Source organism: Miniopterus schreibersii (genome assembly GCF_964146895.1).
Source record: "Miniopterus schreibersii genome assembly, chromosome: 17".
Taxonomy (NCBI): domain Eukaryota; kingdom Metazoa; phylum Chordata; class Mammalia; order Chiroptera; family Miniopteridae; genus Miniopterus; species Miniopterus schreibersii.
This window is the reverse complement of record NC_138117.1, coordinates 19,790,157-19,814,866: the sequence shown is the minus strand read 5'-3', so window position 1 is coordinate 19,814,866 and position 24,710 is coordinate 19,790,157. Positions and strand designations below refer to the sequence as shown.

Here is a 24,710-nt window from a genome sequence, read left to right as displayed (position 1 = left end):
AGGAATTTTCTAGGGTCATTTGGCTAGCTCAGCTTCAGAACCTAATCCCCACAGAGAGTGGGACCCTTCTGGACTCCCAGCCGGCCCACAGTTTCTCCGAAACATGTGCAAAATAGTGGCTCAAGCTCTAGGCTGCTTAAAGAGGCAGTGAAATTCAGAGGCGGGCCCCTAATTGAAGCTTCATTCACCTTTACATGTTAGCAGCCAGACCTTGCTTCACAGCAGGATGAACGAAGCCCCAAGGCTGTGGGCAGGTTAGGCAGGGCTCTCTGCTTCTCTCTTTATTAAGCCCTTTTTCTGTCTCAATACGTCTTCTCTTTCTGTACTCAAGGCAGCGAGCAAGTGTATCATTTATCGGCTAATAAGTCGTCTGACAAGATAGCCACTTTGTACCTAATTGTTCAGTTTATTTATGTATTATTGATGAGCCCAGACTTGAACTCTGCCTCCCTTGGAGGCTGCTTGATAAATCTCCTAGCTAATCCTAAAATGCTGAATTACTTGCTGGAGCAGGATACATGACATTGCTTTTATTTTGTATTCTTGCAAGCCCTGAACTTACATTTCAGTATCTATTGGTTCAACAATAAAAATCAAGTTTAAAAAATTAGGCAAAATTTTTAAAAATCTGCTATTAAGCAAATATGAGGAAAGAAAAAATAAATAAAATGAGGCATAATTAAAATTGCTCTTTGAACTTTTAAAAACCAGATATAAAACACATTCATCAAATCACTTTCTGACTCTTGAGGCTTATCCAATCTTCATTGCTTAAAGTTATTTTGAACTGTGTGAACTAAATGCCAAACGATAATCTCACTTGCTTTACTGTGGTTTCAGTTGCAGCCCATGGAACTGAGTACCAGTAGATGAGATTAAGGATTGGGAACCTATAATCTATTTCTAAATCCTTTGGTAGCCTTTACTAGACGCCATGGCTGAGACACTAGAGTCCAGCTCTAAGAATCATGACGAGTCCCCTGCTCTTTCCTGTCCTCTGATTAGCAGAACCACTTCCTCTGAGTGTCCTCTCTGTCCTGTTTCTCCACCAGTACTTTTAAGTGACTGCACTTAAGCAGTATGTTTAAGCAGCGTAGTGAGGTTTTTAAATGCTTATCGAAGTGCACTGAGACTAAACAATACCATTTGATACTATAAGGATTAGTATTTGAACAATAATCAGAGCATTTCAATTATAGATCAACATACGTGAGAGTTTTTGTCCCTCACAAGATTGATAATTATAGATGGATCATTAGATGGCCATTTGTGCTCTCAGATCACTCTGCACTCACAAGCAGAAGAAATGTAGGTTTAAAAGTGGAAGGACTGCTTTCAAACTTCAAACACGATGATTAAGCATAAAGGGTCAGAATCATTCCATAAGGCACTAGGACCCGTTCACCAATTTGCCGACAAACAAGAAAAGAGTGTCTGTTTATTTGATTTCTTAACTACAGAACCAAACAAATAACCAAGTATCTTATCCTGCCTTTATTGAACATTTTGATATTTTGTTCATCATGGATTTTGTAGTTGTCTTAAAAAGTATGGTAATACACACTTAATGAGAAATTTACTCTGTACACTTTTAAATGTACATTCACATTGTTGTCCAACTAACTGCCAGAACTTTTTGATCTTCCTAAACGAAACTCTGTACCCGTTAAACATCTACCTCCCATGTTCCCCTGACAGTCCCTGTCAACCACCATTCTACTTTCTGTTCCTGTGAGTTTGATTATTTTAGATACCTTATATAAGTGGAATCACACAGTATTTGTGTTTTTGTGACTCGCATAATGTCCTCAAGATTGATCCATGTTGTAGCACGTGTTAGACTTTCCTTCCTTTTTTAGGCTGAATAATCTCCCATTGTACGTGTCTACCACACTGTTTGTCCATTCATCTGTGGATGGCTCCTGGGTTTGTTCCACCTTTTGGCTACTGTGAATAACACTTCGTGAATACGGCTGTACCAATATCTATTCCAGTCCCTGCTTTCAATCCTTTGGGTGTATACCTTTATGTGAAATTTCCAGATCATATGGTAACTCTGTGTTTAATCTTTTGAGGGACTTCCATGTGTTTTGCATGCCAGCTGTACTATTTTACATTTCTACCAGGGGTGCACAAGTGTTCTAATTTCTCCACATCCTCCAAACACTTGTTATTTTCTGTTTTGTTTGGTTTAATATAATAGCCATCCTAATGGTTGTGAAGAGATAGCTCATTGTAGTTTTGATTTGCATTTCTCTGTTTATTAGTGAGGTTGAGCATCTTTTTATGTGATTGTTGGTCATTTGTATATCATTTTTGGAGAAATATCTACTCAAGTCATTTGCCCATTGTTTTAACAGGGCTGTTTGTTGTTTGTTGTTGAGTAGGAGTTCTTTATATATTCTGGATATTAACCCTTTATCAGATATATGAGTTACAAATATTTTCTTCCATTTTGTGTGTTGCTATTTCAGTCTGATTGTACACTATAATGCACAGAAGTTTTCCATTTTTATGTAGTCCAATTTATCTATTTTTGTTATTCTTGTTGCCTGTGGTTTTGGTGTCATACGCAAGAAATCTTCCAAATTTAATATCATGAAGCTGATCCCCATGATAGCGTGGGTTTTTTTGCATTAATTTTTGCATCACACTAAACTATCATTTACCTTGAGCACTCAGTTTTTTAGCTCTCCATTGGGTTTTTCTCAGGAAGCAAAATCGTCTCACCTTAACACCAGCCCTAAATTTGGGGGACATTATGCAATGAACCAAATCATTCATCTCTAGAGAAGGGAATTTTTCAAATGGTGGGCCGAATTGCTTCCATGTGCACCTTGCCAGCAGATACAAATGGAGAATCTCTGAAATATATTCACCTCATCTAATCTTCAATGTAACACTAGGTTTATGCAGCACTTTTTACAGATGTATCTCTATAAGAGAAAAGGGAGGTGATTATTTCACTAAAGAATAAACTCAAAAGCATACATGAAAAAAGAAGGGGTCTTGAGAAAAACAACACCAAAGTGGATTTGGCTTTTTTAAGTGGATAATTTAACTATTTTTGTTCATTTGACATTTACTTTTATGACATTCTACATCTTTTTAGTGATTGATTTTTACAACCATCCTTGATGTATGTAGAACTAGTGATAAAGTGATTTCACTTTTACATGAAGAATTTGAGGCTTAGAAACGTTGTCTACTATTCAGTTTTGTGGCATTTCAGAGGCAGAAAATAAATTTGAGCCTAAAACCTTTCACTCTCCCTGTTCCACTGAATCTCAGAGTGTAGTTCCTGGACCAGCAGTATCACATCACCTGAGAACTTGTTAGACATGCAAATTCTCAGGCCCCTCTCCTGACCTACTGACTCAAAATCTTGAAGGGTGGCCTAGTAGTCTTTGTTTTAACAAATCCCATACGGAATTCTGGTCATGCTATGTATGGGAACCACTGCTCTATGCGGTGGTGTGCATACAGGCACTGAACTAGACATGAGTCTACAACCTCCGCTCTCAGTGAGTCTACAGGCTACCAGATAAAGTAAAACACAAGCACACATGTTTGAGGTAGACTCTGATATCAGTGTAAAAGAAAACCTAATGGAGAGCTTTCTAATTCAGCAGAGGAGTAAATATCACTTTGGTTTGAAGATTAGGAAAGGCTATAAAACAATGATGGTTGAATCTGGATATTTAGAGATGAAGTATGACATTCCAAACAGGAACCACATGAATAAATGCAGCCAGGGGGGAACAGTGAGCTCAGAGGGCATGCGGAGCAGCTCAGTTTGGCAGTGGTTCTAGCTTCACGGAGCTGAGAGCAGATGGCAGAGAGCTTTGGATATCAGCATAAAAAGACTTTATTTTGTTCGATTGAAGAGTGAGATGTCAGGGCATACTTTGATCGGTGAAGAAACATGTTCAAAGCTGTAATTTATGAAGTTATTCTCAGAACTATGTTAGTTGGATTTTATTAAGAGAACACTGAGTGATGGAAGACCAGTTAAAAAAGTATGTCAACAGCCTGGACAACAGGTGATAAGCACATAGACTAGAATTGAAGTGGTGGGGAAGGGCATTTCAGATCTATAATCTGCAGGATTTGGTATGCCAGGGAGAGAGAACTATCCAAAAATAATTAAGTTATGTAATTTGGTGACTAAGGACCCTAAGATGTGTCATGAATAAAAATAGAGGAACAGTTTTAGAAGGAAGAAGAATTGAGCCTTGAATACAGTCTTTTCGGGGTTATGACAGGTTTCTTTGATGAAGATGGCCAGCAGGAAGTAAAAATGAAAAGATGGATGTAGGCATAGGAATTGTGCCTGAAAAGGTATCTGAGGATCAGTTGATTCTCTGTAGAAGTGAGCTCATTCCTGAGAAGAAGATTCATGGAGCCATTCCCTTTGGTGACACTCAGTCAGAGTCAGGAAAGGGAAGTGGGGTCAGGGAAGAGAGTTTTGGAAAGATCAGCATGAAAATCAAAGACTGAGAGATCCAAGAAACAAGGACAGGTTGCCAGTGCTGACTGAGGGAAAGTAAATGAGAAACAGAGCACCAAGAGTGAAGATGCCAGCACAAGACTTCAGGGGTCAAGAGACAAGTGAGTAGGTGGCCGGAAAAGGCATGCAGCACTCATACTTTGAGCAGATTTATAATCAGGGAAAGGAGGGAGATCAGTTAGAAACTTGAGAGAGTGCTGAGTATAGGGAACAATCATGGTTGCTTGTTTGGTTTCATTTTGGTTTGTGGGAATGAAGAAGCATCTGAGCCTTTTGTAGGCAGAAGGGTAATAAAAAGATGAGAATGAACTGTTTGGACAAATTGCCAGAGAAGGAGATAGTTGAGAGTGCAGAGGAGGGTTCTTCTTGAGAAGGGAGATAAATATGCCTCTGAAATGGAAAGGAAAGAATAAAAGAAAAAATTAGTTTCAAGCACAAGTTTGGGAATAGAGAAGAGGAGGGTTAAGGTGGCTTATTTAGGTAGATTTTTCTGTACAGTAAAAGGAAGGGTTGTTGGAGAGAGGTCATTAGGGACTGAATATGTGAGGATCAGGGAAAAGCTTGGAATAGGCAAGGTGGGGAATATGATGGAAACCCAAGGAGAGTTCTCGCCTACAACCATCTTTTCATTTTTACTCCCTGCCGGCTCTTTATCAAATAAACCTGACAGAAGCCCAAATTGACTGTGTTCAAGGCTCACTTCTTTCTTTCTTCTCAAACTGTTCCTCTATTTTTTTATTAATGACACAACTCAGGCTCCTGAGTCACTGACTCTCATAATTTAAATATCTTTTGGAGGGTTCTTTCTCTCTGGCATGCCAAACCCTGCAGATATGAGATCTGAAACATGAATTCCTACACCTTCAGTTATAACCTATGTCTTTATCACCTGTTTTCCAGACCATTGCCATACTCTTCTCACTGGCCTTCTATCTCCAGGCTTCTATTAATGCAATCCATCCAAGAGGATTATGATAGTAATTTCTTAATTGCAGTTTTGAATACAGTTCACCCCTGCTCAAGAAAGGCTGAGCTAATTAGTGTCTAGGTCAGAGTGGAAAACAGGATTGCATAGTGTAATTAATCAATTCAACTTTATGATTATCTCTTAACAATACCACGTGGCTTTGACGCTGGGACTAAGAAAGCAAGATAGTGGAATTTACTTCCCCAGGATTGGGGAAGCATAAGACAAGTACAGGGGATGGGAATGGGGAAGACAAAGATGTTAAAAGAAATAGGGTAACAGAGTTTCCTTGAAATGAGCAACTCTGAAATCTAATCAGCACCTTCTTAGGGTCAATGGAACACAGACTGGAGAGAGGTGGAGTTATTAAAGGGAACTGGGTAGTGGGCACACAATGCAATATACGAATCATATATCATAGAAATGTGCACTTGAGACCTATATGATCTTATCAACCAATGTCAATAAAAATTTCAATAAATTTCAATTTCAGTAAAAATAAATATGTAAAGGTCATTGGAAGAGCAGCAGACTTGGAAGTTATACAATGGAAGAAGTGGCAAGGTGGAAGCTCTAGTCAGAGCAAGGAATTTTATACCTTGATACCCACTGAGGGCAGTCCTGTGTGGTGACAAGTCCCCATTACTACCAGTGCTTCAGGACATTGAAGTACAGTCATTAATTAAAACTATAACAACAACAGCAGCAACAAAGTGAAGGTAATTTTTAAAGCTCAGCCACGGGGATATTGAAATCAGGAAAGGTAATGAATAGGAAGGGAAAGAGGAACATGTCCTAGAAAATGGTAGGTGACAATTAAGACAGAGAAAATGTGGAGTAAACCAATGATGCAGATTCCAAGAGGAGAGGTTGAAAATGGAAAGAACCATTTTTGCTCACTATTTCTTGACCTATGAGATGAGGGAGCGGGAAGGATTATCTACTTCAGAAAGGCGGAAGAAGCTTCAATGCATGTTCAAGATGTTTTCTTATTTAATTAAGAAACAGTGAGTAGACTTGAAGAGGGGCACATCCAGATGGAGCCACATTAGCGGCTCTGAGACTCATGAAGGCCTGGACTGCATTATCTGGGCCTTTTTTTTCCCTCTACTCTCTAAGAACGTGTGGAGCATAGGGGTGGCATCATGAATGCTGAGTGAATGAATCAATCAATCAATGAATAGGTTTTTTAAATCATCAATCAATGTGGTAACGGGAATGAGAAAGTGATTACTGTTCATTGGTACTCAACTTTAAAGAATAGGGTTGCAGGAAATGGGAGCTTAGGAATAGGCTCAAGACACATTTTAAACAGCAGAGTAATTCTTAAACTTTTTCCAAGTTCACCTCCCAGTGCTGGACAGATTATTAACAGCAGCTTATGGGCTCTGTGAGGACAGGTTCAGAAGAAGCTCCAAGGAGACATGATGAGATACTCTACTCCTGTTTTAAAATAGTTCATAATAGGGCTGAGAAGAGGGGAGACTGGCCCTAGCTTGTTTACATTTTCTCTCTTCCTTCTTCTGTGCTTCTCATTTCTTTCTCTCAGGCTTTAACAGCTCTGGAGCCTAATGCTATTGAGTCAACAAAGCTAGACAGTCTTTTTTTTTTTTTTTTTTAAACAGCTTTATTGACATGTCATTTACTTACCCTGCAATCCCCCTGTGCTAACTGGACAATTAGTTGATTTTTATTAAATTTACAGAGCTGTACAACCATCCACAAAATCCAGATTTAGGACATTTCTTCATCATTCCTTAAAGATCCGTCCTAGGTTTGACCAATCTTAATGAGAGTTTAATATAAAGGTAATAGCTATGTTTATTCAGTGTTTACTATGATCTGAACTCTATCTTAAGCAGTTTATAGGTACTGACTGATTTCATCTTCACAATGACCCATGAGATAGGCACTATTGTTTTCCATTTTACAGATAGAAAAACTGAGACATTTGCCACTTATAGTAAGAAGCAGAGCCAGCGTTTGAATTCAAACATGCTGGCCCCAAAGCTGTTGATCCTAAGCCATCATTCCATGTTGCTTTTTAATATATACCGGTCATTTGAGAAGTAGGACCAAAATAGCAATAACTATCTATGTTCTTTCTCTGTTTCACTTTATATCATTAACATGGAGTGAGAAATACAGCGTTAGTGCAAAAAATATCCATACATTTCCATACATTTCCCTTAAGTAGCTGATACTAGAAATACTGAGAAATTATGAATAATTTTATATGGAAGAGAATGAAGTTGGAGTCTTGGCAGTTATCTGGTTAACAAATTAGATCATTGGGACAAAGAAATTCTATCTGGTGACTTGAAATACCTGGTATGGCTGTCCACATTCATCAGATTAATAGGATAATTGCCAGTTCTCTACTTCACTTTGTCTTTATCAACGTAGCCTAAAACACAAATGGAAGTTTTGCCCAAATGATATAAATTTAGTCTCTTGCAAACATCCCTGGTCACTAACCTAGAAAGACTGTTGGGAATAGTTGGAAGTGTTCCCAGAAATTCTGTTTCAGTATAGAACAGCACAAAAAGTACAATTGTGGTATTGCCTCTTTATGAAATCAAATACTGACATTTTAATCCATGTAAAGTTCTGTATCTACTTACAGATATTTCTGGAAAGATATCATGTCAAATGAGCAGAGCATTAAATAGGCATATCATTTTCCATAACCCTTCCCTAATGTTAATTTAAGAAAAATCCAATTAATACTCAGTGTGGTGGGGACTACAAGTAGGAGCTAGACTCATGGCTTTATTTTTAGCAACAGCACTTTTTGGAGGTAGATAGAGGCAGTATTGGCTGAAAAGAATCCTCTTAACTTTAATGGTATAGACAATATATGTTTTTTAAAAAAGCCATTGATGTAGCTCTTTTTCTGTGTAATAATATTGTGATGGGCAAAACCTGTAGAGTGTAAAACACCAAGAGTGAATGCTAATGTAAACTATGGACTTTGGGTGATAATGACCTGTCAATGTAGATTCATGGACTGTAACAAATGCCCTGCTGTGATGTGACATGTCAATAGTGGGGGGAAGGGGGGGGGTTGTGCGCATGTGGAGACAGGAGTGTATGAGAACTCTGTACTTTGCACTCAATTTTGCTGTAAACTTAAAAGTGCTCTAAAAAAATAAAGTTTATTAATTTTTTAAAAATCTAAGCAATATAATATTCCAAAAAGCAAATCTATTAATCTGTATTTTTCTATCCAGGAATGAATAGTGTTTAAATACTTATAAATTTTAGGTAGTCCATTTCCTCTAAGTATCAGAGCACTTTACATGAGCATTCTTTGCCTTGTGTGTTAACATTACTTTACCAGAGTGAAAGGTGGCCCAGCAGCACCAAGAGTGTCTACCATTGCAAGGTGCGGAGGGCAACCCAGACCAGCTTCTCCCAAAGTTCTGCCCTATGTAGATTTTCTCTCCAAAAGCTTCTAATTTGTTATGTAGTCTGATTTCACTCAGATTGAAGTGGCCCTAGGGTCCCCTTTCTCACTTCCAGTCATCCATTGGGAGTATCATCAACTTTGTGAATTGCCTGGGGCCATCTCGAATCCCTTGCAGGCTTCCCTTAGCTGCTCTATACATTCCTGAGAAACCTCCCTTGATGCCCAACCACCACATTCTAAGTGAATGAAACTCATAACGTTATTAACCAATTAAGTCACAATTAGGGAGGTAAACATGCTGCCTAAAAATATGGAATACATTCTAAATTTCTTATTAATTAATTTTTAATTAATTGCTCTTACTCTTTTTGGAAGATAACTTAAGTCATAAACTCCCTTTCTTAGAAAAATCGAAGAGATGACTGTATATTGTCTTAAAATATAACAATATTTTGGGGATACAGGTTTTGGTAAACCTTATACATCCATATTCCATCTCTCTCTCAAAGAACAATATATATGCCTGTTTGATATCCAGGAAGACTGCTCGAAAAATAATGAATACTGTGAGTTAGATATGTAACTGCTTTTTGTTGCTATAAAGAATTGGCCTTTTTAGACAGATAACATCATGTGGAAATATTCACTGTCCTAAGAACTGGATGGAAAAAAGTGGTGAGATTCCATTTATAAAATTAAAACTGCCATCTAGTCAGAATACTCACGATTCTAATGAAGATGCAGCATCTTGCAAACAAATAATTAGTTTTGCGCATGAAAGGATAAATAGAATCCTAATTAACAAATTGCTAATTTTTCTTACAGCATTTAGATGTTAACCGTGACAAGTGGGTTTGTACGTGTAGTTGGAAGAATTTATGTTGTTATTCTGTGGTTACCCAGAGTAATTGTAACTCCAAAGTTTATGTAATACAGTGTAAGTTTATTTTGAATTAGTGGAGTTTAAGCATGGGATGGTGAGGGCTCTTCAGTTCTTGTTTTGAACACCATACCTAAAGCACCTGGAATAGTGCTATTGGTCAAATAAGAGTTGGGTAATTACATTGCTTTGTGCAAACTACTTAGGCCATATCTAAATGATTTTGAAATAGACTTATTAATTGGTTTTAAATTTGAGTTACCTTTATTACTTAAGTGAATCATTTCATAGTTGATTTCATCTCTCAGCCCACAGTTTATCGTAAAAATTACCAAAATCTCACACTCGATCAGTGTCATAGGCCAGGGTTTCTCAACGGCAGCTCTGTTGACACTGGGGCTAGATAATTATTTTCTACGGGTCTGCTCTGTACATCGTAGGATGTACAGGAGCATCCCCGGCCTCTACCCACTAGGTGCCAGTAGCACCCCTCAGTCTTGGCAATCAAAAGAGAGAGGAAGCAGAATTGCCTGGAGATGAAAACCACTTCCAGAGAAGATGCGGATTGCATTGTATAACCATCATGATGCAAAGCTATGGCCAAGCAAATGAAAAAAAGTCAAAATGAAACTTTGAATCCAAAAAGATCCAAAGGAATGCTGATAACCATCTAAATAATGGAGTGGCTTAAACTATATGGTCCATATCGTTGGCATTACAGAAACCCTTCATTGAGTCAGCCTCACACCTTAAAGAATGTTTGACTGAAAAACAGTCTTCAGTGAGTGCTAATGGGTAAAATAGAAAGAGGGGTTATGGAGAAAACGGCAGGTGCTGGAAGCCTCACAGGCTTTCCTACAAATGCATATCCACAGCCCCTTCCTTTTCAACAATCTGACAGTGTGAAAATTCACTGTTTTAAAAAGTACAGTTTGCAGTCTCCATAAAGGTTACAATATACAGGTTTTGAGAAAGTACATTAACTTTTGGAACCACTAATACAAATGGATTATTGCAAATGCAGTTGCACTGCCTGAAAATGGCAGTAATGGGGACATTGTAAAATATGGATTTTAACTATTAGAGGCCGGTTATTTTTTTTGTCATGTGTCTAAAGAGCTTTGTGCTTAAATTATGTAGCATGGGGAATAGGCACTATAATATAACTTTCTGAGGAAAGAAAGTCATGTTAGCTCTGCAGAAAAGGCAACATTGTTCTGCTTTTAAAATAAAAATCCATCTTAGATGATTTAATCTTGCTCTAATGTTTAGTTTCTATCCTATTCTAACTTCAATACATGTTTAAATTATTTGTTTCAAGTTGAATGTCTCAAGTAATATTGAAGGATTTCTTGGAGACAAGACTCATTAGATTTATTTAAAATACATACATTCTACTCAGAACTATTCAGAAGGCATTTCAACCAAAAAAAAAAAAAAATCCTGAAACCACTTAATCTAACATTAATATTAATTTACTTAATGGTTATAAAAATATATCATGCCAGAATTTTTCATAGCAAATATGAAATGTGCAAAAGGTATTAATAATGTAATGTTTCTTATAGAAGGTGAAATAATGGTGACAGAGTAGTCGACATTACATAATTTCTTTGATGTGAGCATTATAAGGAACATTAACTGATTGCTGAAACAGTTTAAGAATCTACAGTTACTTAAGGTTATGCAATTGTTGAACTAGAATAATAATTGTTATGTAGCACCATAAAATACAATGAACAGTTGTTATCTTATGGATAATTTCATGCATAAAGTTTAAAGGTATGGCAAATAAAATGCTATAGGAGACCTATACCATCCTATATTATACAACTATATATTTAAGTATTGCATTGCATTTTTATGCTCAAACTATCTGAAATCTTCATTTTATGATAATAAATTTGCCTGAAGCAATTTTAGTGAATGTGATATGCTATAGTTTACATGACTGGGCAATATTTTATCTATGACTTAAGAGAAGGGTTCAATCATGTTTTGCATTCTCAGATAACTTCTACAGTTTTGTGCGTCAGTTTTTAATATTGTACCATAATAGCTGCTCCCCTATGTGATCTAAAATAACTTTAATATTAGCCAAATGAAAAACATTTGAGGAGAAAAATATTTTGTACACACACAGAGTAAATAAATATGTGCATAGTAAAAGGCCATGTGTACACATATTTACATGCACATACATACACATGTGATGCTCTGCAAACTTTTCATTTATTTAGAGATTACACTACTATTTTCTTTTGCCCATCCCATTGCCTTTTGCTTATCTAATATTTAAATTAGGACTCTGCATTTACATATATAATGATACAAAATAAAGTCTACGTATCATTTTCCATATTAAAGACTTCTCAGGCTAATTTACGGCACTTCGAGACTGATTCTTTCCACTACTTTCTGCCTATCGTTCTTTCCAATTAATAATGGAAACAGTCAAATAAACTTGCCATCAGGGGGAAGTACCACAGTTTCCAGAATGTAGCACAGGGTTTATGTGTTGAGTGCTTTACAATTTACAGATTATTTTGCAGATCTTATTTGAATCTGAAATAATTGCATGTAGAAAGTATAATTATTTTATTTCCAAAACCAGTGTGCTAGGAAGTATCAGAATCAAGACTCATTTGGGTCTTCTTACTTTAAGCTCACTCCATGATGGACTCTCTCCTAAATTCTGCCCTAGTCTGCCATACGTACAAGGGAGGCTCTGAATGACTCACAAACCACACGGGAAAAGGGAGGAATGAATTACACCGTGTCTGCCAATCCAGTTGGCTTTTCATTAGCTTGCTGGTATAGATTCGGAGATGATTCAGACAGCAGAGTGTTCACCAGCAGGTTGACGTCAGCATGAAAAAATAAACCCGCTTGATGTGGAGCAGCGTCGGCACAATCTGCTTACAGAGACCAGACTTGCCTACTTGGTCCCAGGAAGCTTTCAGCTATTATCTGGGCTCTCATAAAATGAACTTCTTTTCAAATTATTCAAACTGGAGTGACTGAAGAAAATGCAGTCCCTGTAAAACAGGAAGAAATGAAAAACTAAAGTGTGGCCTGGTGTATGGAAGCTTTTGTCCAATGCCCCTGGAGGTCAGTTATTGTCATGGACAGAAATTGATTTGGAAATGAAAGCACATGGAGTCAATGTTACTGCAGAATAATTAAATGGTGAGGTATCTGAAGTGCTTTTAGTTTTCACAATACTAGTTTGCACTGGATTTATTTAATCATTTGATGTTATTTAGTAAGTACTGTGTGCTAGGCATGTGCTCAGTGCTGGGGACAGAAAAATAAATAGGAAAGTCCCTGCCCTCAAAGAGCTCACAGTCCAATGTAGGAGAGAGGTAGTGAAACAGTGATAATGCAATGAGCTATAGGCTGCAGTAAACACCAGAAGCCTTATAGAACTTTTAGAGGCACAGAGAAGGGACTCTAAGTCCTCAGTGATGTCGGACAAGGCTTACCTTCTGGTGGGAAAATTCTCCTTGACTGGGCGAGTCCAAGTTTAGGCCTGTTGTTCAACCCTAATCTGAAATACTAGTTTCTTTCCCTCTCAGAATTGTTCCAGGTTGGCTGACACAGTCTGCGATCATCTCATTTCTAGGAGATAGGGAGGGAAATGACAGAGTAGGAGCTGAAAAGGTGTTCCAGATAGAGGAGGTGGTGGGAAGGAATAAAGGCAGGGATTTATTTTAATTAATTAATTTATTTATTTATTTATTTATTTATTTTAATTTTTTTTTTGCCATATGAAAATCATTAAGCAATGAAGAAATGCAGAATGATGAGAGACAGACAGGAGTGATGTTAAAAATATTTAACATTTGGCATAGCACTGGCTCTGGCCAGTTAGTGTGGACACCAGCCGTTTGCATCAGGAAGGGCCTTGTGTTCTAAACTAAGGAAGCTGGAATTTACCTTGAGACCATAGGGAGCACTGAAGGGTTTTAAGCAGGGGAGGAGAGGAAGACTAGTCTATTGTACTCGGACTGGCTTAGTCCAGGTCATCAAGCAGTAAAGAGAAAGTAAGAGGCTTGCTTTGAGTATCTGCTAGACATGTGCATTATGCTAGGTGCTTTCCCATGCAGGTCTGGTCCTCATGACAATCTTGGAATGAGGCCACTGAGGTTCACAGAGGCCAGATCTTCCCAAGTTCCACAGCAGAGATGGGTCTCAACCCCTACTCTGAATCATTTGACTGTGTGGTTCTCTCCAACACACCTGCATCTGCTGAGTTCTGCTCTGGTTCAGTTAGAGTGGGCCTATGACATAGAGTATGTACTTATAGGAAATACCCATTATCCTTAAGGGGTATTGTCACTAAACTAATAGAATGAAGCCAGCTGTCCTGGCAGTCATTGAGTTGGTTATGATATCCACTAATTCTATAGTCACGTGGGGATATCTAAGTCTTGCATGTTGATTGATCTTCTTTTGCAAGGATTTTGTTTCCTTAGCAGATATTTTATTAGGTACTTTTCTGCCCTCAGACAGACCTGGAATTGAGGCTTCACTCTACCCCTTCCAGGTGACTTAATTCTTTAAGACTTAGTCTTCTTATTGTTAAAAGGACACAAATACTGCCTCTAAGGGTTGCTGTAAGGTTAAATTGAGTCAATGCACGTGTGTACCTGACACACAGTAAATATTCATTAAATGTTAGTTGCTATCACTGAGAATGGGGCCGGGCACACAGTAGGTGCAATGTGAGGATTTGTTGAATGAATGAATGAATGAATGAATGAGTGAATGAACGAATCATTTTAATCTGGAAATGTGTCAGTTATTATTAATTTTGATATACCGGCAAGACCATGCTAGATGTCTTACCCCTGAAAATACCATTCTCTCAAATTTTTAGCAAAAGAACATCATATGGTGTCATTCTAGAAAGTAAAAGAGAGGAAACCAATCACCCGTCACCATGAAGCCTACATGAGGCTTTCGGTAGAAGCAGGCACACTGTTTGCAGCAACAAGACTTGCAGTTTCAGCTCCAACATGTTTCTGACAACACACGCTGCTATGAGGACATTGCCGAAAGGGAGGGTGAAGTCTTTGGGAGAATCCTCCTCCCACTCTTCCCCCAAAAAGTTAAATGGAAGTGGGAGAATGATCTCGGGGGAGAGTTAGAAGTCCTGTAAACAAGGAGACAATAAAAAGAAACCGGGGAATTGAAGTCTATCCGTGTGTGGGGTGAATGTGGCTCTGGGAGGGGACATCTTATGCAGGAAACCTTAAGCCACAGCGAGGAAAATGACACCGTAATCGTCATAAAAATGTCGGTAAGTCGGCAGGGAAAGTCACATGAAATCACGGTTTAAAAAGTAGACTGAAAAAGGAGGAAAATAGGTGTAACTCTATCGTATCTGAAGATGTTAAAGAAAAGTAAAAAAATTATACTCCTTTCGGTTAACAAATAAATAGAATGACTTTTTAAATTTCTTAAAATGAAAGATACATGACAACAGAGCTTTGCTTCCTTTCACGATGGACAAACCCATGCTGGATGACTTGAAGGGTTTTTTCCTACTATTTAATCCAGTTATTTAAAATGTCATTACATTTTCATTTAGAAAACAAGCTGCCTGGAACCTGAAAAAAAAATAAATGTCAAATATGATCTCAGAAGGGAAATGGAGTGGATCTAGATAGAACCGCTTGTATCTCTAAGTGGTCAGGTTTGTCCTGAACACACCAAAATGTGTTTCAACACCTGTCCTACCATTAGGAGATTTTAACTACCCAAGTCTATTCCTGTCATGTTATTGTTACAGGTAGCCGTGCAGTCTTGTCTTCTGAGTAATAATAATGGGGAAGTGAGAATCTCCCTCTTAATAAGTTTGTACCTGCCTTTTTGTATTTTTATTTGGTACTACCACTTTTAATCTCAGAATTACTTAAGAATTGTTTGTCCTCAAATCTTTTTAAATATTTTTTATCCCACTCAGTTGTCACCTAACCAGTCTGAATATAAACTCTCTTCGTCTTTTTTATACATCTGCCATTCAAGTCTCATAACATTTTCAATGCTCTGGGCTTCTGCAAATTTCTTCCATTTTTCTTATTTTGAGGTTCCCTGAACAGAATGTGGTTTTCCAGACCAGAAATGTGTAGAAAACTATTCTCACTTTTTTCTCTACATGTCAGAAACTTAAAAATGTTCACTGTGCTTAAAAGGGAATCCTGGCAATGAAACAGCCCCCCCCCCCCCAAAAAAAAGTAATGACTTTCACCCTTTTCATTCCACATCTATGCAGGATTTAGTACTGTGGTAAATGAGGTGAGAACTGACATGAAGTGAAAATAGTGAGCTTAGGTAAGGATTGCCAGCGAGTTTGAATGTACTTCTCAAATTCTTCCCTCACTAGATGGACTCAGAAAAATTTGTCCAAAACATGACAAATCAGAGGAATGTTCTGAACCAATTATCTGAAACTGCACTGAGTTTCAACTATACGGTATAGTTTCAACAGCTTTCTGATTTGTAGAAACTCGGAAATTACTTGGGAATTCATTTCTAAAACAAGGCTCCCATGTGGATTCAGAAATCATAGCTCCCGATTTTCCAACATCAGACGCCTTAGGGAGGCCTTTTAGTAAAGACCAAAGATGGGCAGTATGTGTGTTTTGATTTGGTTAAACTTATTTCTGTTACATTTACTAGTGTGAATTTGGAGTGATAGTTAAGCTTTTATCCACACATTCTTTTCTTTCTTGAATAATGCATAATAAAAATAAATTGCTTTGTGTTGGAATCTTGGGGTTAATGAAGGTTTCTAGAAATTTGCTTTTATTTTCTTGAAACTGATGTTTTCATGATATAAGAAAATCCTAGTTCTATTTATTATTGTTTTATAAGTTTGTTAGAATTAATGATTTTTTAAAATAATATAATGAAAGCAGAACAAAGACGAAATGAGATTAGTGTAGCGTTGCAGTTAAGAGGGCTGTCACTTTCTAATTGTGTGCCATTGCACACTGTCTTAGTCCAAGTTCCCCAGAAAGCAGAGCCTGTAGCAAAAGTTCCCATGTTAGTGTTGGGGGTGCAAGGCCAGGAAAACAAGAGAGAGGGAGCAAGGAAGTGAGCAGGGAGGCAGGGAGAGCAAAACAGAAGGCACATGTTTTCACACTGCCGCAGTTTTGCAGCCAGTCATCACTGGTTGCTGGTCATGAGGGACTTCTCTACAGAGGCCTCCGACAATGCTTGGGCCAGTGCTCTCCATGGGGCCGTCTCCTCAGCACTCTCAGAACATGTTATCCCAGCCCTCTGCACCGACTCTGAGGAAGGCAGAACTTTGGCTCCAGCCCAAGTGCAGAGCTTCTTGATGTAAGTTGGTGCCAGGCTTGGGGCACCCAAGACAGTAACTGTGGTGGCAGCACAGGGAATATGTCTGGGGCTGCATGACTGTGGGAACTGTGGAAGCCATTCCTGAAGCAAAGACCAGTGGCCAAGGCCTGAGGGTCAGGCAGGCTGAGCGGACCTGGCGAACATAGGATTGAATGTGTCTCAGACGAGTTACTTAAACTCCTTTGTGTCTCAGTTTTGTCCTCTGTGAAATACAAGTAGTAACAGTCACCATATTACAAGACTGTTGTGGAAATCAAATGCCTTAGTATATTTAATGCAATTAGAAAGTGCCTGCAAAGGTTACATCTGGTTTGAACCGTGATAGCATCTTTATCCTAATGTGGAGCCTCCAAGGTGACTACTTAAAAGGATACAGTGTTCATTGTGAGTTAATAAGTTTAGTCTGTTTGTTTAGAAAGCAAACAAACAAGCGAATTTTGCATTGCAGCCATACCCTTAGCAGCAGAAGGAAAATGCTTTTGTGACTCTCTTTGAGTCATGCCACTGAGTCTTGGCACAGGACAGCATTTACTAGCACAGATTCAAGACATATACATAGCATAATAATTGAAAATTTCAGTTCTCAAAGTTAACAAAGGAAATATGATATGCAATTCTTCCTCAAATAAGTACATCACTAGGACAAAAATGAGAATATAAATTCAGTTCCAAACGGAGTCCAGATTCTGTTGTGATTATGATATTCTAGTTGTGGGTGGTGTAGTACTCTCTCTCCCCTTCCGGTGGCCAAGTCTTCCAAGCAGCTGAGCTATGCCCAGATCACATTTCCTCTCCATGCATTCAGCAGCGTGTTTACCACTCAAGTTCAAGTGACAGGAGCCCAACTGGGAGGGGTTTCTCTTTCCTAGCTCAGCGCTGTTCTCCCAGGCTGTAATGCACACCCATTCAAAGCACTGACAGCGTAACTCTGCTTTCCTATCCTTGGGTGTCGGCAGCCTGCGCACGGCTGGCCTGCTTTCCAAATGGCCCTGCGAGCCACTTTGCCTGCCCACTGTGCTCAGCACGGGCTCATTCAGCCGGCTCGGCATGGAGCAGGCCGCCTCAGACTATTGCTCAACAAGTTCGGCCTTGAAGTAGGAAGATAAACATATATTCCCTCTCTAGTGTCTCCTGACCTTTTCGGTGAGAATGGGAGAATGCATAGTGGTGCAAGAGTGCGCCTTACTCTGCTTTTATTGGATGCATTAGCATCGGCTACTATGGGCGTGAACTCCCAGGACAGCTGTGCTCAGGGCACATGATCTCCCTCCACATGGTGCTTAGAGCTTTCACAATTCCTTGCTCTACGTGAAACAGCATAAGCCTTTGACTTCATGGCCCAAACTGAACTTATTCCTTCCATTACCAAAAAAATAAATAAAAAAATTAGATGACTTGTAGTCTTATATTGAGCCAAGCAAGACAAAAATGGATATTTTATTTTGAGAATATTACCCTCTCTTATAATGATTTATTATAATGCATCTTCTAAGAAATGTCAAATTAACTCCCTATTATAAACATTTCCATTTTTAGCTGTTTTTAAAAAAATCAAAGTATCAAATATTCCTTCAGGAAACATCCAGAAATGTAAGGTTTCCCTTTTAGAGGCCATACAATGTGGTACTGTTTCATGAATTCCATGAGGCTCCCCCAACCCTGCCCCTCCCCAGCAGCAGTTTTCTGGTTTTCTTCTAATGGTTTCCTTAAAAAGATCCCATTTCCTGTCCCAGCACTAATGATTGATTTACACTTCATATTCTATCTTTGATTTTTCTTGTTTTAGTGGCTTCGGTAGCCTAATATTGCCCATTTTTGTTCATCACTCACTGTGTTCAGACAGTGTTGGATGTCTGCTCTCAGTTTTTAAATAGAAGAAATAATAACTACCTAGTTTGAAAAGCTCTTTGGGATTATGGGTTTGGTTAATATCCTCTAAAAACAATTTCAAAAAACTGGAGTAGAAGATTATAAATGACTTTTTATGTGATTGCATCCCCTGGTGCTTCGAAATAAAAACACAATAAAGACTATAAAAGCACTTGGTCAGAAAGGCTAATCCTGAGCTGATGCCATTTACATTTAGATTCAAATAAGTCAGCCTATTTATTTTTCAAACTTTGCTTCAGGTTTTAAATTGAGAAAACATGAAAATTAAAAGTCCTAGTATGCTTAGATACATTTTGAAAAGTTATAAGACCTAAATTCAGTGGACTTTAAGAAAAATAACTGTGATAAACGTAAAGAATAAGGACATGTAGTTAGTAATTTTTAATAAAAAGTTCATCTAATATGTGGTCTGGGTGAAGTCAAGTGGGGTCATTGGTATAAAAATACAAATGCTCTGCCTTCAAGACCGTGGAGTTTGCAAACAAACCATGCACAACTAGGTGCAGAGTCTGATCTACTACTTTTTAGGAGTGATGGAATATAAAGCAGTATGTCATAAGGGACAACTCTTCTCAAAATCCAGACCTTAATTCTATTCACAGATGGAACACATGGCCAATAAATGTCTGTTTCTTTCTATCATAACATGAGGGGTTCAGATATGATGCCTTCAGAGACCTTTCCAAGACTAAAATTCTAGGACTCTATTGCACTACATAAGTCTTTTCAGACGACAACTTGATATATGCCCATGCCACATTTTGCATTCTAAGAATGTTGCATCAGCATGAGGCCTGTTGAGATCCCTGGAACCAGCTCCTGGACAGGCTGGGATAGGGTGGAGTTGTGAAAAATACAATGATGACGTTAACCTGACAAGGTCAATGGGGGGGGGGGGGGCGGTGGTGGCAGGCACTGGGATCTTGGCTTATTTTTCTTCCTTAGTCCAAGAGTGTGTCCAACCCCAAGGGGTATGGATAGGTCTGTCTGACACATGCATGTTTTAGTTTGTGTGTCAGAAAGAGGGCATACACTCATTTAGAGCCGGATTTCTTGATTCTTGGCCAGTCTGTTTTCTACTTAAATAAAAATCTTGAGGAAGAAGCGGATCTAGCATTTGAGTAATGGGTTCCTGGCTATTTCTGCACATTATTTTTTTTTCTTTTTAAGACCCTATACTCCTACTGCAACCAGTTTTAATTCACTGTAAGACTTTGAGTTGACCCCATTTAAAAGCCTTCAAACCATTCTCTAAAAGCTTAATTTTCTTCCTCTTCTAAGAAACCAAATTCTTTAGGAAGGTAATCTATCTAACCAAGCAAATATTATTTCATTTTTGTTATTAGACATTTTTTGAGGATGTTTTATGTGCTGGTCCTAAGATATCGAGGCACTAACGATAACTAAGATGTGCTCTGTGTCCTCTGGTAGCTCACAGCCAGTGGAGTCAGTCCCGTAACATCAAGATCAGTCTGGAACCAGGGGACTGCCTACAGCAGCCCAGGGGCTGGAGACAACCTAGCCATGGGTAAGAGGAGCTGAAGGCGTAAGGAGAATCTCAAGTAAAGAGGCAGGGAGGCATTCTGAACGAAGAGGTGTGAATATATGTGGGATGCATTGGGGCATAGGGAGTGGACTCTGTGAGACCACAGACTCTCACAGTAAAATCAGCATGGCTTCTGCTCCCCTAGAAAGCAAACGATAGCATGAAATCCCATATAATAAATCCCTTTTTTTGTATATATACATCCTATTGGTTCTGTTTCTCTGGTGAACTTTAACTAATACAGGTGGCTTCCTCTATTACTATCAAGATATTCTACATTGTATGTCCTCCAGAAATAAGCTTTTGGAAAAGTCATGAATATCTTGAAGCTGAGAATCTTTTCATATATCTGTTGGCCATACGTATCTCTTCTTGGGAGAAGTGTCTGTTCAGGTCCTCTGCCCATTTTTTTTTCTTTTTTAGACAGTGGAGAGAGAGATATAGAGAGAGAAACATCGATAGGCTCCCTCATGCAGATCCCCTACTGGGGATCGAGCCTGCAACCCTGGCATGTGCCCTAACTAGGAATAGAACTAGTGACTTTTTGGTGCATGAAATGATGCTCAACCAACCGAGCCACACTGGCTAGGGCTTCTGCCTATTTTTTAATTGGATTGCTTGTTTTCTTGCTGTGAGTTGTATGAGTTCTTTATCTATTTTGGGTATTAACCCCTTATTGAAAGTGTTGTTTTCAAATATCTTCTCCTATTCATTTGGTTGCATTTTTGTTTTGTTAATGGTTTCTTTTGCTGTGTAGATATTTAGTTCAATATAGCCCCATTCATTTATTCTTGTTATTACTTTCCTTGCCTTTTAAGTTAAATTCATAAAATCCTCTCTAAGACCAAGGTCCATAAGTTTATTACCTCTGTTTTCTTCCATGTAATTTATTGTTTCAGGTTTTATATTTAGATCTTTGATCTATTTTGAGTTAATTTTTGTGTATGGTAACAAATAGCAGTCTAGTTTCATTCTTCTGCATGTGGCTTTTCAATTTTTCCAGCACCATTTATTGAAGAGGCTTTCTTCACCCATTTTATGTTTTTGGCTCCTTTGTCAAAAAGTATTTGCTCATACACATGTGAGTTTATTTCTGCACTCTCACTTCTGTTTCATTGGTCTGTGTGTCTGTTTTTCCTGCCAGTACCATGCTGTTTTGGTTATTGTCTCTTTGTAGTATAACATGAAGTCGGGGAGTGTGATACCTTCAGCTTTGTTCTTTGAGACTCATGTTTTTCTGAAAGTCTCACAATACCTCAAACATTCTGGACAATATCTCAACATAATTGAGATACTGCCAATGACCTGCTTTGATAATTTATTGACATTTTCAGAATTTATAGCTAATTCATCATTATGACTCACTATATTTATATGTTCTGGAGGTTAAGTGCAAATGCTAGAAAGCCACGCTGCCTGTCTTTGAGTCCTAGCCCTGCCTTTTAAGAGCTGTGTAACCTTAAGCATCTAATTTAAATTCTCTGTGCCTCTGTATCTGAATTTGTAAAATGTAGATAATAATGATACCTAAATCTTGGTTTTTATGGAGATTAAATCAGATAATATGCATCAGTTAATGTAAAGATATAGGTAGGTGATGGGGACATAGAATGTATTCAATGACATAATTGTGCCTATAGCACCATACCTTTCATTGTAAAATGCTGTTTCAACCTTGGATCAATATTACTTAAGCATCGGTACTTTTTGAGTAAAGAGTCCTTATTGAGAGCAGTAACATTGAATATACTTAATTAGCATACACTTTGGATAGACTAAAACCAAAACTCCAAAGCCTTAGTTGGCTTGAAAATCTGACACCAGATTTAGCAAATGAGTTAGAGAAGATGAAATAGAAAGTAACACATTTATAGAATATGCATCGGCAGTGGAGTGTTTGATTCACTTCACTACTTCTGTTCAGTTTAGTTTGTTATAGTCAGAGAAACTGTCCATATTTTAAATGATTCTTTGGCATCTCAGCATTAAAAACATTTGCAAACAAACCAACAGTGGGTGGGGGCGGAGAAATGCTAAATGATGCTTTGTCAGGTTTTGAGTTGTCAGGAATCACAGGCAGATTGACTGGGGCTACGACTGTCTTTGGGTTGAAGGTGACCCATCACCTGACTGATGGAAAAGCAACCTTGGGTAAGTCACTGGGACATAGGGCTCTTGAGCCAGATGACAAAGCAACCAAAATGTCCATCTAGTCTTTTCTTAGTGACCTATTTATTTGTCTTAACAACCACATCATTCAATAAGTTATTTCATATCTGTTTAGATAAGTTTGTTCACGTAGCATGAAATATATTTGCAGGGTGATGGGTGAAGAAATGTTCTGGTTCTTTGAGCTTAATTTCATGAGTGCTTCCGTGTCCTCAGGGAGGCCTTTACTCATACAGCTGATGTTTATGTGAATCTTCAGGGCACCTGCTGCTGCTGACTGCAGTTTGCAGGCTTTGGTGTGTCCCTAGAGTGTGTACAACCCTCTTGTGCTAGTAGCTCATAGGTGGTGAAATGCAATGTCTATAACACATTTTTTTCTATTTTGATGGCATATAAAATATGCCCATATTACTTTGTGTTTGCACCTCCATCAATAACATCATTCTGCCTTGAAAAGTAATTTTTCAGATTTTCAAGTTCCCGTGTCTGAAATTAGTCTGCCACTGAAAGTATATTCAAACTCAGCTCTTTGAAGCTGGCCGTATTAGTCCATTTGATTATTTCCTTGGGAAATTTTTCCTCTAACGAAAAAAAGGAATGCCTTGCCCATTTATCAAGTGACTAAAGATAGCTGAGGATTAAGTCTGAAAGGAGTGATTACTGCTTTCAGAAACCCAAATAATGGAAAGTATGCCGTTGCTGTTATTGCTGTTGTTTGAACTATTGCTTCGTTCTGGTGAAGTTCCTCCTCCCATCTTGTTCCTAACTTGTAAATTTGCGTATGAATTTCTATGCATTCGTAATACTTACATTAATTCTATGTCTTTGAAAAACTTCACAGAGGGAAATTTAAAAATCGAGCCTGTATATTTTTATTGTTATTCATTATTATCATCATTCTTAGTCATGGATGTAGTGGCACATGCTTTTTTTCAAGTATTATTATAAAGTTAAAATTTTAATCATAAGGCTATTATGATGAAGCCAGTTCTGGTCTATTATGAAAACTCTGCGCTCGCTTTTTCATTCTTGAGAGCCAAACTCAGAATGCATTGAGCTGTGCCTTAGTTTATTTTCCATTACCGTTTTTCCCCCAGAAATCGTGCCGTTCATTTAATACTTCATTACAACTGAACTGCAATATGTATACATGGTATGCAAAATGAGCCATTTTGTTTTAAAACAGATTGCAGATGAAAGGAAACCATTCATTTCTTGCTTGCTTGCTGTAATTACTAGAGCACTAATTACTCCAAATCACTGACATCCAGGGTCAGGAAGGATGACAGCAGAAACATCAAAGAAAAGATGTGGCTCACTCCCTAGGACAGATTTCCCCTATTCCCAGCCTGAGCGTTTTTTGATGGCTACTGTTTTCCAGTTTGATGGTGGCAAACAAACAAACAAACAAAAACCTGCACACAGTCAACATTGCTGAATGTTTACTATTATTTCGTTCGCAGTTTGACGGTGAGAACATGTATATGAGCATGACAGAGCCGAGCCAGGACTACGTGCCAGCCAGCCAGGTGGGTTAATTAATCTTCTCTGCCTTGTTTCAAATTGTAATTAAACAAATTCAAAGAGTTGCATTGCAAATGAGTAGCACTATCAGTAACTGCCGCAATCAGAAATAATCATAATTTATAAACAAAGCATTTAAGCCTTGTTTCCAGTTAATGAGATAGAGCTGATAAAACACCGGAGCTGGCATTTGTTGAAAGATACCACCTTGTTTCCCCTCCAGAACGGCAAGCAGCTGTTTTGCCAGCATGATCTTTCCTAAACAGTTGTTTTACCTTTAGGAAATAAAGTCTTTACAGGTGCAGGTTATTTGTGCTTCTGACTAGAGACAAGTTAATCATTATAAGCTACACATGTCACAAACAGCTTTAATTATCCACTGTTGGGGCAGTTTTCACTAAAATGGTGTATTTATAACCAAAATCACATGGCCGATGAGCG

General features: G+C 38.2%; 1 protein-coding gene across 1 annotated transcript in view; it reads left to right on the top strand.

Moving 5' to 3' along the window:
• Positions 1 to 24,710, top strand: part of TOX (thymocyte selection associated high mobility group box) — a 271,796-nt gene that overhangs the window by 113,447 nt on the left and 133,639 nt on the right. Inside the window, exon 2 of the mRNA XM_081117403.1 lies at positions 24,209 to 24,274. Within this exon, the coding sequence (XP_080973529.1) occupies positions 24,209 to 24,274 (66 nt within the window). The remainder of the gene's footprint in view (positions 1 to 24,208; positions 24,275 to 24,710) is intronic.